The 20000-nt window shown below is 40.2% G+C and overlaps 1 protein-coding gene across 6 annotated transcripts in view; it reads right to left on the bottom strand.

The window, feature by feature from the left end:
- The window catches only part of Scmh1 (Scm polycomb group protein homolog 1), a 90271-nt gene that overhangs the window by 40569 nt on the left and 29702 nt on the right, over positions 1-20000 (bottom strand). For all 6 annotated transcript variants that reach the window (XM_051171842.1, XM_051171840.1, XM_051171838.1 and 3 more), the window contains one exon: positions 18129-18372. In XM_051171842.1, the coding sequence (XP_051027799.1) occupies positions 18129-18372 (244 nt within the window). The remainder of the gene's footprint in view (positions 1-18128; positions 18373-20000) is intronic.

Genomic DNA, 20000 nt, shown 5'->3' with positions numbered 1-20000 from the left:
CTAAAGTGATGCCTGTAGGCTTTGAACTTTTACAAACCAACTTTATTTGGGGCTGTTTAATGCGCCCACCTCCCTTCCAACCCACCTACCCTAGATGGGAGAAATGAGGTAATGGGAACAGGAGAAGTAGACCTTTTCAAGACTCAGTTCCTTGAAATGATTCCATTCTTTGTTGTCAGGATTCCAGCAGATCCATTAAACAGCAACACAGAAATTCAGCAAAGGTGACTGACTGCAGCCACAGCAGCCAGATCCCAGAACCTCAAAACATTCTCTGGAGTGTTTCCTTCTAGGACAGTCTTGAAGCAGAGCGATGAACAGCCAAATGATAGACAGCAATGCCAAAACCAAAGCCAGGCCTCTTGCTTTGGGGAGATATTTATATATATCCTCTCAGAGTCTGTACTAGGATGTTTATCACGCAAAGACCATGTCCCTTCAAGAGGCAGTTTCTCTTCCAGTAGACAAGTATCATGTGCTCTCTCACAAATCTGTTTGCAGTGGACAAACACGGCACACCCTCACACAAGTGTTTCATGTTCTACACTTGGGATCAAAACAAGCACATGTTTACACCCCTGCAGATGCCATCCTATCCAAACAGTGTGCCTTCCTGGTCACTTCTCAGCCTCCCACCCCTAACAGCCACATTTGCCTGGGCAATGCTTCTGGGACTGTCCATGACCTTGACCGTGGTCCAAATGTATTATGTAGTGTCTAGAATATACCACTGAGCTTAAAACAAAACAAAACAAAACAAAACAAAACCAATAGATGTTACTAGCTACCATGCCCCCAAGTCCCTCCCCTAACCCTTCTTCAAACACTGATACAATTAGGAATTTGTCTTTTAAAATGCTGTGCCTCTGAGCTTGGGCACTATGAGACTTTTCAAAACTATGTGGCTGTCCTTGTTCTGGTCATTAATAAAAGGACTGAAAACTTTAATTGGCTTAATCAGCGTGATCAGCAATAATTTTCTTATGGGGATCATTTTAGTTAATTACTATGCATAAAATGAGAAAATCAGAAAATTAAAAATTAGGAGATAATTAAATAATTGATTCAAGCAAGGTTTACTAATAGAAGCTGAAACTGTAGGGTAAAAATGTGATTAAAAATTAGATAATTGGGCTGGGTGGTGGTGGTGCATACCTTTAATCCCAGCACTTGGGAGGCAGAAGTAGGTGGATCTCCATGAGTTCGAGGCCAGCCTGAACTACAGAGTGAGTTCCAGGACAGCCAGAGCTGTTACACAGAGAAACCCTGTCTCAAAAAAAAAAAAAAAAAAAAAAAAAAAAAAAAAAAAAAAAAAAAAGATAATTGGGGAAAGACAAATATTGCATGTTCTCTTTCAATTGTGGCATTTAGATTTAAACTTAAGTTTAAAGTACAATAACATATAGATATGGAAGCAAATAATGGAACCTACTATTCTGGATGCTAACTAAAATTTAAGAAAGAATAATGAAAAAGAAAAGCAAAACATTTATAATCTCTAAGTATTTTCCCACAAGATAAGTAATTAAAAGGGAGAAAAAACAACTCTGTAGTAAAGAAAACTGGTAGACAGAGCCTGAATGAAATAATTAAAGTTGCTATATGCAGTGATGAAATGGAGATATCAAGAAAAATATGCATTATATATTGAGAGTCTGATGATGCATATAGATTGCAACACTAATTTGAGGGGAATCTTGGTTAAAGCTGTAGGAAAATTCTTTGTATTTCTGCTACAAATTTTCTGTTAAGGTGGAATTAAAAGATTTTTACTTTGAAATTTCAATAGTACTAAGAATACCCAGGGCTGGAGAGATGGCTCAGAAGTTAAATGCATTGCCTGCTCTTCCAAAAGTCCTGAGTTCAATTCTCAACAAAACAGTGGTTCAAAACCATCTATAATGAGATCTGGTGCCCTCTTCTGGTGTGCAAGTGTACATACAAGCAAAACACTTTACATTTAATAAGTAAATAAATATTAAAAAAGAATATCCATAGAAATAGATAAACATATGAGGAGTAGGAAAAAATAAAACTTGGCTTACTCAGTTAACCAGAAAACTTCTAAGATGAAAAAGGAAGTAAGAGAAGGACAAATATTCGAACAAATAAAATTACAGGAATCTGTGAACACCTCCTAACAATAAACTTCAATGTCTAAGTTCTTCAATTAAAAGATTCAGGAGGCTAGCTGACTGAATTAAAAACAAGAGCCAAACTCTTTTCTGCATGAAACAAACGTTACTGGCAAAGACATGCACCAATTTAAAGTGAAATGATGTACCAAATAAATCACCTTGAAATTAACAAAAATGTTAACATATTTCATGAAAGTTGCTGAATTTATTTTTCCTAAGTAGTGCTGTGTAACAGTTTCCTAAGAGACTGAAACATTCCACCTTGCAGGGAGCTAAACAACTCAAAATAGCTCCAAAGAAGTCTCTCAAACTACCAGATTACTAGACTCCTCTCTCCCAGAATAAACAATAGACACCCGAAAGTCATTCTCAGAGGAGAGGCTCAGAGAAACCAAACCGTGAACAGGACTCTGAGACCAGACCAGATGCATGGAAGAGGTTTAGACCAACTGAGTCACTTGGAAAGATGCTCTCCAACCTGTTCAGCTGCCTACAAGCTGTGCGGTGTCTCCAGGTGTTGAACTGTCGCCCAAGCTGGGGTGGGCTTTGGTGACGCTGCTGTCTTTGAGTCATTTCTGCTCCTGGTAAGTAACCCTCTCACCCATATTCCTGTAAACAACCCCAATAAAACTCACCAGCTCGCCGAGTTGGACTTTGGTGGTCTGTTGTGGGATCTCCGATCTGGAGTGAGTAGACCTGTGTGTTATATCTCCCCAGGAAAAGTCTTATTAAACGACAAGGATCAATATATCTGCTCAAATGATACTTTTTAGTGAAGCTTTCCATGATTATCTTACATAAAATAAACATCCATGTTCCTGTTTCCCAAACACCTGACAAGAGTTATTTCCCACTCTCCTTTATCCCACCGCCTGTTTTTCAGAGAAATTATTACTGTCTCTTTTTCTTCTTTTGTGGTGCTGGGGATTTAACCCAGGGTTTCACACATGAGGCAAACACAACACTCTGAACTGTATCTTGCTTATTTGTTTATATTCTGAGAAACATAACTTACAAAGGACAACACTGCTGCCTGCATTTCCTAAGCTTGTATTTTAGCCATGGTAGGCGTTAGTTGCATAGCTATAATATATAATGCAGTGTTTGACTTCAGGGTTTTGCCGTATGTTGAATACTTTTCCAACGCTTTGTTTTATGTCCTTAGTAGATTATAAGCTCATAACAGAGGTTAATCTACATTTCATTTAGTTGCCAAAGCATTAGGCATAGGCTTTGGACAGATTACATATACTCTCTTACTTAGGGACTATTTAGAGATCCACAGTCACAATTCCAGATAAAGCCTGGACAATAGCATCCATAAAAGAATAATAAAAAATTGCCCGCCCCTCCCCCCGCAAAAAAACCCCAACCTATTTCTTTCTTTCTTTTTTTTTTTTTTAAAGATTTATTTATTTATTATGTATACAGCATTCTGCCTGCAGGCCAGAAGAGATGGTTGTGAGCCACCATGTAGTTGCAGGGAATTGAACTCATGACCTTTGGAAGAGCAGTCAGTGCTCTTAAACCTCTGAGCCATCTCTCCAGCCCCCTCCAACCTATTTCTTTCTGTTCTGTAATAATTGTAGTCAGGAACATTGTATCTGTATGGTATATAATGCCGACTGGCCCCTTAGATAGCTGGATTTTTTTTCTTCTCATATGAAAACATGATGGTAGCAGGCAAGGTGCAACTTAGATACTGTTTTCAGGTTGGTTTTAATAGAGTTTTGGTAACATGAAAGATACATTTTAAAAATAAGAGTATTTGGTCTGCATGCAGCCAAGGTTCTTAAAAATATTCTATTTCCCTGACAGTCTTGTATTTTTGTGACCCCAACTTCAGGCTCCAATATTGGTCATAGAAAATATACCTAAATGTGTTTAACATACCATTACTTAAAAAGAAACAATGGTATATAAAACTGAACAAAAGGAATTAAACATGTCTCTATACAATAATAAGTGATTTTAGGATTCTACTACTTTCTATATTTTTCTAAATAATCCTTAGCAGCCATAGCTGTCTCAGAGAAGACGTTGTTAGTTTTATCTTCTCTACAGCAACAACAGAACATATGGAATTAGAAACACATTAATAAAATGTAACACAATCCAGATGTGTGTGTATGCGTGTATGTGTGTGTGTGTGAAATGAGAATAGCTGAAGTGGGGAGAAGCTGTCTGGGGAGGACTGTCTCATTGCCCTGGTATAGTGATGTAACAAGTATGCTCTCTGTTAGCTTTGTTCTGGGCTCTGCCAAGGCTGAAACTCTATTACTCTGAACTTCAGTTTTCTGCATAAAGCCGGCTGCCCCCTGCTTCCAGCTAGCTGACCCGTCAGAACTCCATAACAGACTCCATTTTATACTGCTGACTCTCATCTTTGTAGCCTGGGGAGGGAACCTTTACAACTACAAAGACACCACATTTTCCCAGAGACATCTAAGTGGAAAAGTGGAAAGATAACTAAAATCATACATGATGGGGTCACAACTCAACTTCAAAAGCCTCAAGCTACCAAAACTCAAAGGTATGACAGACTTAGCTGACCCAAGTTATAAGTAAAAAGAGCAATACAGAAAGACTGCTGGTGGCCTGCTAGCCTATTTGTCCAAGTCCATCCAGGCTATTCTGAGAGGTGCTGTGACAACACTGTGATGAGGCATCTGTTGCTCGGCCACAGTCATATAAATACACTCCAGCTTTCCTAAGCCTAAGAATCATTTTTTTAATGTGGCACCAAGGGTCCCCATCCCAGAGCCTTTTATGTTCTAAGAAAGTGCTCTACCATGGAGCTATAGCTTCAACCTCAGGACAATGAGTTTTAATTGTCACAATCAAATCAAACTCTCTTTTTAAAAATTTTATTATTAATTTATTCTTGTTACATCTCAATGGTTATCCCATCCCTTGTGTCCTCCCATTCTTTCCTCACTCCCCTTTTCCCCTTATTCCCCTCCCCTATGACTGTTCCTGAGGGGGATTACCTACCCCTGTATATGCTCATAGGGTATCAAGTCTCTTCTCGGTAACCTGCTGTCCTTCCTCTGAGTGCCACCAGGTCTCCCCCTCCAGGGGACATGGTCAAATGTGAGGCACCAGAGTACGTGAGAAAGTCATATCCCACTCTCCACTCAACTGTGGAGACTGTTCTGAACATTGGCTAGATCTGGGTAGGGGTTTAAAGTTTACCGCCTGTATTGTCCTTGGCTGGTGTCTTAGTTTGAGCGGGACCCCTGGGCCCAAATCTGCCTATCATAATGTTCTACTTGTAGGTTTCTAGGACCCTCTGGATCCTTCTACTTTGCCATTCTCCCATGCTTCTCTCATCTAGAGTCCCAATAGGATGTCCTCCCCTCTGTCCCAGTTTCCTGGTAAGTGAAGGCTTTCGTGGGACATGCCCCTTGGGCTAGTATGCAGATATAAATGAGTATATACCATTTAAGTCTTTCTGCTTCTGGGTTAAATCACTCATTATGATAATTCCTAGCTCAATCCATTTATCCACAAATTTCGGGAATTCCTTGTTTTTAATAGCTGAGTAGTATTCCATAGTGTATATGTACCACAGTTTCTTTATCCACTCTTCTACTGAGGGACACTTAGGCTGTTTCCATGATCTGGCTATTATGAATAAGGCTGCTATGAACATGGCTGAGCAAATTTTCTTATTGTGTGCTGGAACATCTTCTGGGTATATTCCAAGGAGTGGAATAGCTGGGTCTTGAGGAAGCCCTATTCCCAGTTTTCTGAGATAGCACCAGATAGATTTCCAAAGTGGCTGTACTAGTTTGCATTCCCACCAGCAATGAAGGAGTGTTCCTCTCTCCCCACATCCTCGCCAGCATGTGGTGTTGCTTGAGTTTTTGATCTTAGCCATTCTGATGGGTGTAAGATGGAATCTCAGAGTTGTTCAAATCAAACTCTTATCTTTGTGTCATACTTTCCTCATAACCTCTTGCTTGATTGCTTTGTTTAAGAGTTTGCTAAATTCTTGTGTTCTTGATATATACAAATGTTGACATTTTCCCCTGTCAGTCACTGTTAAAACCCAGAAATGCTCATTTGTAACTACAATATTTTCTCCCAGATCATCTAGGGAACTGGGGTGGGGAGAGTGTTCCTAAGACTAATTTATTTGGAGGTGGCGGTTTAAGCTCTAAGTCTAAGTAACTCTGAGTCGTCCTCAGCCTGGGTGGGATAGCTCTGTCACCTCCCCAGAGCTCAGGAAACATCTCCACAGAGGAGATGGAGACTGGAAGCCATAGGATGGGGGTTGTGCTGTGAAATACCGACTGTTGGACATGATGTGGCTGTTGGACAAATGAACGTATAGTTGCTGTGGTTACCTACACAAGATCTGCACAAAATCAACCCGGTTAAAAATTCCAGCCCCATTAATAAATCTTTTTTTAAAATAACTTATTTTATTTGCATTTGTGTTTTGCCTATATGGATGTCTGTGAGAGGGTGTCAGATCCTCTGGAACTGAGGTGACAGGCAGTTGTAAGCTACCATATGAGTGCTGGGAATTGAACTCAGGACCTCTGGAAGAACAGCCAGCACGCTTAACCTTTGAGCCATCTCTCCAGCCCCCCCATTAATAAATCTTAAAAAAGAAAATTCCATCATGGAGCAGGGAGAGGGTACCCTAACACCCATCCACGCCTCCCCACCCTACCCCCAGCTGAGGAACTGTTAGCAGCTGATGGCTACTAGGGAAGGGAGAGGTTTTTGTTTGTTTGTTTGTTTTTTGTTGTTGTTTTTCCATACTAGATTCCCTATGCTGCAGTGGGTGGCTCATGCTCATGCATGTATACGCAGCACTGTTGCACTCAGTGGGTCAAATTAAGTAGAAAACCAACCAACCAAACAAACAAATAGAAAACAAGGACATACAGTTGGGAGGGAAATATGACTGGGGTCCCTGGAAGAGTTGAACAGGGAAGTGAGGGATAGTTAGGACCAAGATATACTATCTATGAAATAATTAATGAAATAAAAAATTTAAAAGTAGGGGGTGTTATAAGTCAGTATGTACTGATGCTGGTCAATGATTCAATAAAAGCTTGTCAATCGTATTTTCAGGAAAACAGCAGTTTTGATCAACCCTGTGAACTGCTTAAATCACACTGTACTGTTCCAGGAATCTGAAAGATACTAATACATATATCCAAACCTGCTGCACCTGGGTATCAGCAAGGGGAGAAGCTGGTGACTGTCAACACTGAGGGGCAGCTTAAGGTATTAGAAGAGTTGGTTATCTGAGCAGATATAAGTAGAATCAGTAGGAAAATCCAGGTTCTGTGCTTCAATATAGAATGGATACCACATCTCATTTCCCCATATTTCTACTCATATTTATACCCTTAAGCATACAATCAAGAGAGGATTATTTATGGAACAGTAGCCCATTGCACAAACCTCACATCACAGAAACAATATATATTTTGTTCTGATGAAAATTGAATACTTCATGACTGCACTGTAATTCCCTTTCATTAGGATGCCTGGGCATTTTAATTTAGACATAATCATCACACAGCAGACCATTTATTATGGTGTTCTGCATCTACAAACTCACCTTTTATTTTAAATTTCAATGTATCTTTAAACATTCTCTAAAGACTCCACCGAGTCTCACATTACATTGCTAATAAGATACACACTCTACACATGTTGGGGAAATATATGAAGGAAATATATCAAGTTTACTAGGTGTGATAAGATCACAAGACCAAAGCTGGAATAATGACATACTGTGTGTTTTGTGTGAATTGAAGGAGGAAATAGTATATTAGCTCAGGGAAATGGTGGAGACAACTAGTTTATTAGCTATGATATGCCACGTGTCAGGACTATAAAAGCTAAGTGGGAAACCAAGATTTAAATATTTTTTGGCATGGTTATTGACTGCTTCCTTAAGAGACCCAGACAAACATCCTAACTATTAGAAGTTTGCTGAACAGACCATGCCTTAGAGCTCATTAGAAATGGAAGCTGAGCAGAAACAGGAAGTGGTCTAGGTGTATAGGTGTTTAAGTATTTACAAACATGGAGGTGGTGTGTGCCATTCCTAATGCTGGCCATCAAGTTTCCAAAATCAGAAAAAGAACACTAGTTAAAATGGCTTCTAATCTGCTCACACAACTTCAATAAACATTAGTACTGCCATTTTTGTGATCAAGTAAATAATTTCAGAATCATGATGTCATATGAGGATAAGGTGAGATGAGATTAGAAAGTACAGTAGTATAGTTTATCTCACCAAACAAAATTACTGAATAACTACAGTTACTCAGTGTTCTGCAGATATAAAAATGCCATTAACAAACTAGTGCCATTTAATGTAGGTTCAGGTTAAAAAAAAAAAAAAAACAAATTCCTTGAGATGAAAGAGCGAATTTTAGCTCTTCATTAATGCTGGTGATACTGAAGACTTATAATGATTTCAGTTTACAGAAATGGTTTCTTTTTTTTTTTTTTTTTTTTTTTTTTTTTTTTTTTTTGAGACAGGGTTTCTCTGTGTAGCCTTGGCTGTCCTGGACTCACTTTGTAGACCAGGCTGGCCTCGAACTCACAGCGATCCGCCTGCCTCTGCCTCCCGAGTGCTGGGATTAAAGGCGTGCGCCACCACGCCCGGCTCCAGAAATGGTTTCTTAAATATAAACTACCCTTAAACAGTTGTGAAAATAACTACACCTCTTTCTACCTTATGCCTTAGCATACTTAACAAAGAGAGATATGGCTCCAGTCTTATCTCATTCTCTCTGAACTGTTTCTCCTCTGTCACCTGGAATACCAGTGACATTAGAAGATTGCTAGTTGATGCCATCAGCTCTGAACAACATCCATCCTTGTGCTGCCAAAGTTCATTCTCCTGAAAATGAACCTGACACCTGAACTTTGCCACTTAAAACCATTTAACAGTCTTCAAGGCTTGTAGGGTAAAGGCCAGGTCTTCCAACTATGAGAAGCTTTGCATTTCATGTGCCTTCCTCATTAGTTTCAGCTCTGTTCCTCTTCTTACAATCTGGACATTCATTTTTTTTCTGTCTTCAACTTTACTTCTTTATTTTATTGTTTTAAACCCTGGAAGCCAGGTAGAGAAGTGTACATTTGTAATCTTAGCCCACAGGAAGCAAGAAAATGGTTGTAAATTCTGGGTCACCCTGGACTACTCAGTGGGTTCCAGGCCAACTGGGGCTACAGAGTGGAACCTGTCTTAAAGATCCACCACTGGAACTGGAGAGATGGCTCGGCAGTTAAGAGCACTGGCTGTTCTCCTTACAGGACCAAGGTTTACCTCCCAGCATCTACATGGGAGGCTCACACTATTAGCAATATCACCTCCTGATATCTGATGCTGTCTTCTGGCCATTACTGGCACTAGGCATATGCATGGTCCACAGACATACATGAAGACAAAATATCTAAACACTTAAAAAATAAAATAAAAAACCACCACCAACAACAAAATTCTGAGCCTCTAACTCCTCTGTTTCCATTGCTAGCTAGAATTCTGTTCTACTTTTTCATTCTTCAGGTTTTAGTTTAGTCGTTCTTTAATCTGGAACTGTCTTGATCCTCAACTTCCAGTCCTCTTAACCTAGGTTAAAGGTCCTTTGGCACACTGGGCCTCTAAAGTTACAAATGGTCCCCTTATTCTGAAAACTGTACCTCTGAAGGCAAGGTCACCATACCCCAGCTAGTAACAACACTCAAGCATGACCTGAGGTTGGCCTTGGCTGTGCTGATCTTATCACTATGCTCTCCCATCTGTAGTCTAGGATTATATTTTAACCAACTTCCTTTGTGTTTTAGAACCTGAAAGGAACTGTAGCAGTGTGTGATGGTTTGAGTAAGAATGGCCCCTATAGGCTCATATACTTGAATACTTACTCATCAGGGAGTAGCACTGTTTGGAAGTACCAGAAGGATTAGGTGTGGTCTTGGAGGAAGTGTGTCACAGGCAATGGGCTTTGAGGTATGAAGATAGAAGCCTAGCTCACCATGCCTGTCAGCAAACGTGCTCAAGGGTGGTATCTCCACTGGACACTGGACTCGAACAGACAGCCTCAGTTACCAGAAGAATGCGTACTACAATCCAGGATAGCAATATATTGATTTTTAAATAAAAATACGAGTATGATGTAGCTCCTCTTATGAAAGTACTGAGGAGGCCAAGCTATATTGAAACCGGTGTCAAATCAAAGCAAGGGGACGTCAAATAACTTATGATGACTGAAAGCCTGATTAGCATCCCAGTATGCCATGGGGGAGGAATTCTTTCTTTTACTTTTTACATTTAAAAATAAAGCACGCACTATTTTAGTTTTGTGTCACTTAAAATGATAAACTAAGGCCGGGTGGTGGTGGTGCATGCCTTTAATCCCAGTACTTGGGAAGCAGAGGCAGGTGGATCACTATGAGTTTGCGACCAGCCTGGTCTACAAAGTGAGTTCAGGGCAGTCAAGGCTACACAGAGAAACCCTATCTCAAAAAACCAATAAACAAACAAACAAACTAAAAAAATAAATAAAAGCCTTTGTTTTTTATAGCCAAGAATCCTGAATTAGTTGGATACTTGGTAGCTGCTACCACGAGTTTAGGAGCTAACAGGCAACACATGGCTTAGTAAGGGAGAGAAAGAGAGGCTGTGAACACATGTACAATTCTCTTTACACAGGCAGAGCTGAGGCGTAGTGGAGCTGACTGTCTGGAATCAAGTAGGAAACAAAGTCATGAGTCATTGCTTTCTATCCTCAAGATTATTAATACATGGGACTTTTAGGGACTAAGGCTCTTCAAAGCCCTACTTAAGTCTCTCTCATTCACAAGTATTTGCTTGAAGACAAAACAGGTATGTGGTTTCACTGAGCCTAGAATCTACTTTAGGGGTCTGTAAATAAATACTCTTTCATATTTCTTACCAGGACCTGGAAGCTCAAATCTTGGATCTCAGATGAAGTTTTGAAAAGTACAGGCCTTGGTTCCCTGAACTCAATCCCTGGAGCTCCAAAAGAGGCAGTACCTGCCCTAGAGTTGTTCTCTGATCTCTCAATAGGTACATGCAAACACAGTTCTTATTTAAAAGGTATGAATTGTAATATGTAAGTAAAGACACACACCATATTTTCCAGCTTTCTGTCATTGCTGAGTGTGGGACAAGCGTTGCGCTGTTCTCCCAGGTTAACTTTTGAGGCCTGTAGAAGCACCTTCTTGGCCTCAGATCATGGTTCCTGATGGCTGCCTAAATTTCAGGCCTGCACTTAGGCTAGGATTAGAAACCAGTCCAACAAGCATAGTATCTTAAAATAACTTCTACATCCACATAGACTAATCTCTTGATTAATAATAAGAAACTTCCTCTTTGATTGAATGACCTTGTATTTTTTACATGTTCAAGTATAGAAAATAAAATCATCTGGACTGTTAAGTTTAGAGTGACCAAAGGATAATTTTGTATTGACATTGTTGATTTAAGCATCAAAAACAAAAAGCACTGGTCCCACATGATAAAACGTTGGCATCCCAGCTCAGTGAAGTTGCCTTCATTTCCGATTTACAGTTCTAAGGTTATATCCTTATGGGATATTAGTTTCTAAATGTTTAGGTGTGATATACATACATTATTTACTTGCAAATAAATGGTTTATTAAATATTTAAAGAATTGTTTCAAGAGAAAAAAAAAAAAAAGATAAGAAAAGAAAAGAAAAGTACAGGCCTGTGGAGAAGAGTTCGGAGTATGGGGTGATGTGTGGGGGTGATGTATAAGGGTGCTGCCCTGATAGCTGTCTCTCCCTATAGACTCATATGTCACATACCAAGTCACTTCAAGTTTCAGTTTTCTTGTAAGTAACATGTATCTGAAAATAATTATGCCTAACTTAGAGTTACAGGAAAAATAAAATGAAACAGTATGTGTGAAAGAACATTAAGTAAACATTACTTTTTCTTACCACAACAAGAAACATTCCTATTTTATTTTGAAATTTTAAACGTTGCATACTAATGACCAGAAGGCAGAAAAATGGAGGAGACATAATCAAAAAGGAGAACAAACAGGTTTATATACAGGAAACATCTTGTTTTGTGAAGTGGATTGCATAATCACATTCCTTCCACATGTGTCACTTGCTTCTTAGGGCAGGAAGCTCGCTGAACCTCTCACTTTGGGACCTACTGAGGCAGGGAGGAGGGGAAGTATTACTGTAGAGAAAGAGGAATTGCGGGAACACATGGAAGGTGGTGTCTGTCTTCTGAGCCTGGTCTTTCTGGCCACCTGCCACATAACATTCTAAAAGACACAAGAAAGCAGCCAGCAGCCAGTCCACTCCCCTGAAAGCATCAGCCACACAGTGAGTCATGCTTCTTGTCAGCATGGATGCAGTCAGAAAGGGATGCGTGGCTGGCAGTGGCTGGATACAACCTCCCAGCCCTTTTGGCTCAGTGGCCTGACTGACTGGTTTAGATTTTCCAGTAACAGAACAGAACTTTCTAGACAAGAAAGAATGAAATCAGTCTACCTACTTCTGAACACAACCTGGAGAATAGAGTGTATATGATTTTAACCTTAAGTAAGCAAAAACGATTCCAATAACAATTCCAAGGCACTTGCTGCTTCGCAGAGCCTTGCAGACCATTCAGGAATGGCAATAAATTTCTTACACTGATCAAGACATGTTTCTTGCAGCATATAAAAGAGTGTCGTTGAGCTTAAAAAGCCTGTTTCTTCTCACCTTGCTCCAAGATCGCTCTACCCGAGCATCACTAACTGAAACCCAGTGATTCTCATTGCACGTAACACAGCTGTATGGTATAGCTGTGCTGAAGCAAATCAGCAATTCATTCTTTTGTTGCCAAGTAAGATTTTATTAAGTGGCTATACCAAATTTTATTTATCTGTTCCTTGGATGTGAACATTAAAGTTGTTTCAACTTTTGGGCTGTAATGAACAATGCTGCTAAGACACTTGTGCTTTATAGGGACATGTCTGTTTTTTGGAGAGTATATACCTTGAATGGAAATTCTGGGTCACACAGTAACTACATCCAGCTACTATAACTTTCAAGCTGTTTTCTAATATGTTTGCAGCATTTTATAACCTTACCAGAAATGTATGGAGAGTCTAATAGTTCTACACCATACTCATCACTATCTCTGTGTTGGGTACAGCTATGAGAGGGTGTGAAGTGGCACTGCACTGTGATTAGCATTTCCCAAGTGAGGAATGATGCTGAGCACCTTTCCAAGGCCTTACTGGACATTTGTATATTATCTGGAGAAATATCTGCCAAAATGTTTTGCCTGTTTATAAATTAGCATACAAAGTAATGGGTTTCAGTATGCCATTTTCATTCTTGTATATAATTATACTTTTTTCTTATTCACCCCTCCCCCACAGCACTCTCACATCCTCTCTTGCCAGTTTCCTTACCCCTCAAACAGTCATGCCTTCTGTTTTTATGATACAAGTATTATATTATTGCCATGTTTCCTTTATTCCCTCCCCTCACAACTTCTCCTCACCTCTGACACACACACACACACACACCTTTTTATCTACTCATTTTAACGAACATCTTGCCTATTGTAAAGTTGGGTTATTTTTCTTTTCTTTTCTTTCTTTCTTTCTTGGTTTTTTTGAGACAGGGTTTCTCTTGTAGTCCTGGCTGTCCTGGACCTGCTTCGTAGACCAGGGTGGCCTCAAACTCAGAGATCTGCCTGCCCCTGCTGCTTTACCGCTGCTGAGATGAAAGGCGTGAGCCACCACACAGGGCTACTTATCTTTTCTGCCACTTAACTATAAATGTTCTCGTATATTTGAAAAGTAATTTCAAACAGTAAACCCAGTCTCTTCACTCCTTGTAGATATGTCTGACCTGTGGCTAGGATGCATGTGTCCCAGGGCAGCTATGAATGTAACCTAGCATAAATACTGATATCCCTATGTGGTTCCCCAATTAATTTAGAACAGAGCCCCAAACTGCCACTCTGGCTTATAAACCCCACATGATCAGGCCAGTGCCAGCCTCTGCAGCCTCCCCTAACCCTGCATGCCCTAGTAAGAAGGCCTTCATTTGCTTATGCATGTCATTAGCGGCAGTGTCAGGGCTTCTGTCTGTGCGCCTGGATTCTCTTTTTCTAGACGGTGCCTTCTTATCTCCTAGGCTTCAATTTAAAACTTTACAGACAAATTTTCCTGAGAAGAAATTCTGAGTAAGGAAGATTCCTCTCCACAGATAACTTCTGAAAGATGAGAGACATATTCATTATTTTGATGACAGTACTGGTACCATGGATGCCTATTATATTAAAAATTTTCAAAATGTACTTTTAAAATATGGCCTTCTTTGTATGTGTTGAATATTGCAGCCAGGACCTTGCTCATGCTATGACACATACTCTACCATGAAAGTAGAAGACTGTCTATTTGTGTCACTGATGAGTCCTCAGCTTGGCTTACAGTGAGGCAATTAACAAATATTTAATTAATGAGTGCATTTTATAAATGTTTAGAAAAAACCTGAAACAATAAGGTAAATTTCCGTTCTTTCAAAAGATTCACTGGTATGTTTTAGACTTAAGATAATGGGGTTATTATTTTTGTTACTTAAGAGTATCTTTCTCGAAATCTTTCTTGGATATGATAAACCAGCCTGCCTCCATCTTGAGCTTGAAAGCCTTTTTATAGTAAAGACACAGTCGATTCATTCCTGTTTATAATTAACTCTTGGTTTCTCAAGGACTAGGATATGCTCCACCTGTAACTTCAACTACAAACAGTTCTGTGGAGCCCAGGGGTCCCACGCAAACTAAGGCACCAGCCAAGGACAATACAGGCGGTAAACTTTAAACCCCTACCCAGATCTAGCCAATGGTCAGAACAGTCTCCACAGTTAAGTGGAGAGTGGGATATGACTTTCTCACATACTCTGGTGCCTCACATTTGACCACGTCCCCTGGAGGGGGAGACCTGGTGGCACTCAGAGGAAGGACAGCAGGTTACCAAGAAGAGACTTGATACCCTATGAGCATATACAGGGGGAGAAAGTACCCCTCAGGAACAGTCATAGGGGAGGGGAATAAGGGGAAAATGGGAGGAGGGAAGAATGGGAGGATACAAGGGATGGGATAACCATTGAGATGTAACAAGAATAAATTAATAAAAAAATTTAAAAAATAATTATATCTAGCAACAGAACTTATAATAGAAACCACATGTCATTAAGTCAAAGTCTAAAAATATTATTGTAAGGAAGATATATCATCCCTAATGGAAATAACTGGTTTTTTTTTTGTTTGACATATATTTTAAAGTTTGATGAATATTTCTCAATACAGCAAATCCTTACATTGTTTTTTAAGGACTGATGAAATTATCTGTAGTTAAAGATTCATTAAAAGATTCTACATTTAAAACAAACAAACAAACAAAAAACTGTTCTGTACTTCCTATTTCAGGAAATGGCAGCCATACCTTTGTTTCAGGAAGTTGTTATGATCACCTTGCAACCATGCCTTTGCTTCAGAAAGTCGTTATGACTACCTTGTTATGCCCACCTTGCAGCCATGTCTTTGTTTCAGGAGGTTGTTATGACCAACTTAATGTTCACTTTTGTAACAACTCCTATTTGCCTGTCAAATGCCCCAGTTGGAAACATACTACTCCTCAACCCTTATCTCATACACATGCAGAGACACACACGTTTGCACTCACAGAAACTATAATATTCACAAAGAACCTGAAAAATAATGATGATGATGATGATAATTCCTTGGCAAAGCATTATGAGATGAAGAACCAAAAAATGCAACTGTATTTGTTTTTTGTTGGCAATCTGCTGCTGGGCATGGGGCCTGCCCTTAAGAGTAGTTTGTATACCAGTGTGACTCAGAGAAAACTAATTTTTCGTTTGTGAGCAGTTATAAATTGGCATTAACTTCTGGGTTAGGGATGTAGGCTTGTGTCCACCTCTCCTCTTACTGCTAGAACTCCGTCTGTCTCAGACATATGCATCCTATGCATATGCATACTGGCCCTATGCATTCTGCTGTAGTCTCTGTGAGTTCATACATACATCAGTCCGTGTCTCTGCATCTGTATGGGTTTCTTGTGCTTTTTCCTTGGCTCTCTTCCTTCTGTTTGCTTGTTTTATCCTAGGTCTTATTCTAATATACTTATATTATTTTTGTTATTTTATTATTATTTTTAGATAGTTGTTACACAGAGAGGGAGTGTGTGGAGTCTGATGGGCAGGGAATTTGGGAGGATCTGGGGGGAAACTCAACAGCAATCAGAATATCTATTTTTAATTTAAAAAAAAAGAAAAGAAAAAAGAAAAAAATCCCTTATTTCACCCATGTCCAGTTTATTTAATTTTATTTTATGTGCACTGGTGTAAGGGTGTCAGATTACCTGGAACTGGAGTTACAGAGAGTTGTGAGCTGTCATGTGGGTGGGAATTGAACCTGAGTCCTCTGGAAGAGCAGCCTGTGCTCTTAACCAATGAGCCATCTCTCCAGCCCCAATGCTGATCTCTTGAACCCTGCCTTTAAGAAGAGACAGCGTGTGTACATGAATTTAAAAAGCTTGCTTTAACTAATTTGGCCATGATACGGGTCAATGATCTTCTCACATTTGTGGGACTAACAGATGACCTCCACTATCATTATTACAAGCATTGTTTATGTTTCATTTAGTATCTGGTGCTACTATATTCCCCCAATTGTAGTGGTTAATTTTGTGGCATTACAATAACGATGATATAGCACAGCAATAGTCTAGTATAACGTGTGTAATCTAGTACTAACAATAAATATGCCATACAGCTATAACAATAGCCACAGAAGTACATTAGAAATTGCCTTGGAGCTTGCTGTTTTCCAGATATGGGCATTGTGTCCAAGTGATTTCATTTATTTCTCTCAAGAATTTTTTGAAGTGGGTGTTCCTTTATAAATAGGAGTTTGAAAGACTACACCCAGCAGGGGATCAAAGCAGATGCTGAGACTCATAGACAAACTTTGGGCAGAGTACAGGGAGTTTTATGGAAGAGTTGGGAGATAGAGGGACCCAGAGGGGACAGAAGCTCCACAAGAAGACCAACAGAGCCAACAAATCTGGGCCCAGAAGGGCCTGTGGAGACTGATGCACCAACGAAGGACCATGCACAGACAGGACCTAGGCCCCCTGCTCATATGCAGCCAATAGGCAGGTCAGTCTCCATGTGGGTCCCCAGCAAGAGCAACGGGATGATTCTGTTGCCTGCTCTTTGACCACTTCCCCCTGGCAGGATGGCCTTGCCAGGCCACAGAAGAAGAGGATGCGGGCAGTCCTGATGAGAATTGATAGGCTGGGGTCAGTTGGTAGAGGAGGAGGGCTCCCCCTTTCTGAGGACTAGGGGAGGGGGAAGGGAGGTTGGGGGGAAGGAAAACTGGGAGGAGACCAGGGAGAGGGCTACAATCAGTGATATAAAGTGAATACATTAAAAAAAAAATAAGTTTAAATTTTAAAAAAATGGGAATTTGAGGTTTAGAGAGGTGAATTAACTGTTGGTGACAGGCAAAGCTACAGCCTATCCTCAACTGCCTTATTTCAAAGGCTCTACTTTGTTCATCCTGTTGCAGTATTTCTTAAATGCTCATTAATAGTGTTTCTCAGCTTACTATCCAATTCCTAAGGCTTGGAGGAAACATTTGTCCTGAGAATGACAAACTTTTAAATGAGTTAGGGGCAAAAGTAGGAGTTACCTGGTTCTAAGTTGGCATATTTAGAAGGTATCTGGCTTCATTCGCTCTGACTTCTGCACTGTTAGTGATTACTCCCTGGAGGCCCTTGGTTTGTCTCTAAGGAGCCATCCCCCACTCTTCCCCTGCTTACAGTGAGGCGTGCTAGTAAAGGCACATTGACCACAATAGACTTGGGGGATTTCTTTCACCATCTAAGCTCTGGTTTCCGGGGACTACAGGTGTCTCCTTACCTTTGGTGCCAGGTGGCTGCAGATTATCTCCAGTCAAAGAACACCAGCCCACAGGAAAGATGTCCCGGGAGTCAAAGCGGCACCAGTAGTCAAACGCTCCTCGCCACCCATCAAAAGTGACGAGCACCTCTGAGCCTCGAACTTCTCCAATAGTGGCGGGACAAATGAAATGAGGGTTCTTTCTGTCTACAGCTTCTAATTTCATTCCCATTTTGAAGAAGTTGTGGGAAGGTGATGGTGGCTCCTAGAGGAGAGACAAATGTTCAGACCACCTCTACTTTGTGAGGCAGCTGGGCAGATCAGACGTTAAATAAATTCACTCTCCACTCTGCTCTTTTCTCCTAGGAAATGATCACCTGGTTCAAAGTGTCCCTCTACCTTGTCATTCTTCAGCATTCTTTCTCCATCTCTCAAATGAATTAATCAGCCTTTCAAGTTATAAAAACCTTATGGGATCTTGACTGGAACTGTAATGCATTTATAGTGATTTGGGAAGAAATAACCTTTATTACTGGCAACATTAAACCTTATCTATGCATATGCTCATCTTTCTCCATTTAAAAAGTTTAATACAGATTTCTCCTTTATGCAAAATTTAAATGTCCTCTATAAATAGATCATGCTTTAAAATTTTTGTTACATTTATTTATTTTGTGTGTGGGTATGTGGTGTATGTGCTATGGCACACATGTAGTTAAAGCACAAACTATGAGAGTTGATTCCTTCCCCCATGCTGCTGTCAGGGATACAAGGCTCAGGCTGTCAGGTACTTGGCAGTGAACACCTACCCCACTGAGCTATCTTAACAGCCCCTCATGCTATTTACTAACATTTGTCCTCGGTATATTAGTGTTCCACTGTTACCATGGACGGTATTTAAAGCATTTTTATTATCAAACTACTAGCGTCTATAAAGTAGGAAAGATGCTTTAAAAGTTGACCAATGATACTCATTGATACATGAATTTTTGCCTGCTTTACTTACAAATCTCCAAGTGAAATCCATGGAAGTATTTCCTACTGATTGAAGAAGTTTTGTTGTGCTGTCAAATGAGCAAGCAGCTGCCACGGTCATCAGAGCAGCTGCAGCCTGCTGCTGCTCCCTCAGAGAAGGAGGGCAGAGGGCCCTCTCATGAGACTTGGCTGTTCCCTCCTGGGCCTCCCAGTCATTTGGATGCAATTTTCCCATAGCCGCACACAGTCTTAGGGCCTGTTGAGGCACCAGAGTACATAGGCTGGGGAAGTAACTGGAGAGAGGAGTTCTGCCTGTCTATGAAGCCATCGTCTATGCTGGATGAAGACCTTGCGGTGCAGCTGCTGTGAGGTCACCCCTGTTCTGTAGGTATGCCCAATGAACTCACTGGATTCCTATGCTGAACTTGGCTTTGTCACTGGGTCTTATAAGGAAGAGGCTAGACTTTGCCACATCTTCCTAGGAAAAGAATTCCTGCATCACCACTTTTTCTTCATGTACTCTGAGGTTATTTTCAGGAGCACACATACTATGATTGCTTTGTTTTCTTGGTGACTTGTTACTTTTTAATCAGCACTTAGTGACTTCTTTAATGCTTTTTAGCATCAATATTTGTTTGACTTAAGTATACTTTATATCATCTTAATAAAAGTTTGCTTGGTACTTACACAGTCCTTTCTCTCCTCTCCCCCCACCCCTCTCCATATATTAGGGTTTTACTATGGAGCCATGGCTGGCCCGGAGCTTGCTATATAGACTACACTGTCCTTGTACACAGAGATCTACCTGCCTCTGCCTCCTGAGTGCTGAGATTAAAGGTTTGTGCCACCATGTCCAGTGGCTACTATCAATATTTTTATGTTATTATGTTTAAATAATGCCTGTTACAAATGATATTC

Source organism: Acomys russatus, chromosome 29 (assembly GCF_903995435.1).
Source record: "Acomys russatus chromosome 29, mAcoRus1.1, whole genome shotgun sequence".
Classification (NCBI taxonomy): Eukaryota; Metazoa; Chordata; class Mammalia; order Rodentia; family Muridae; genus Acomys; species Acomys russatus.
The sequence above is the reverse complement of the archived record's forward strand: the minus strand, read 5'-3'. Positions and strand labels throughout refer to the sequence as shown.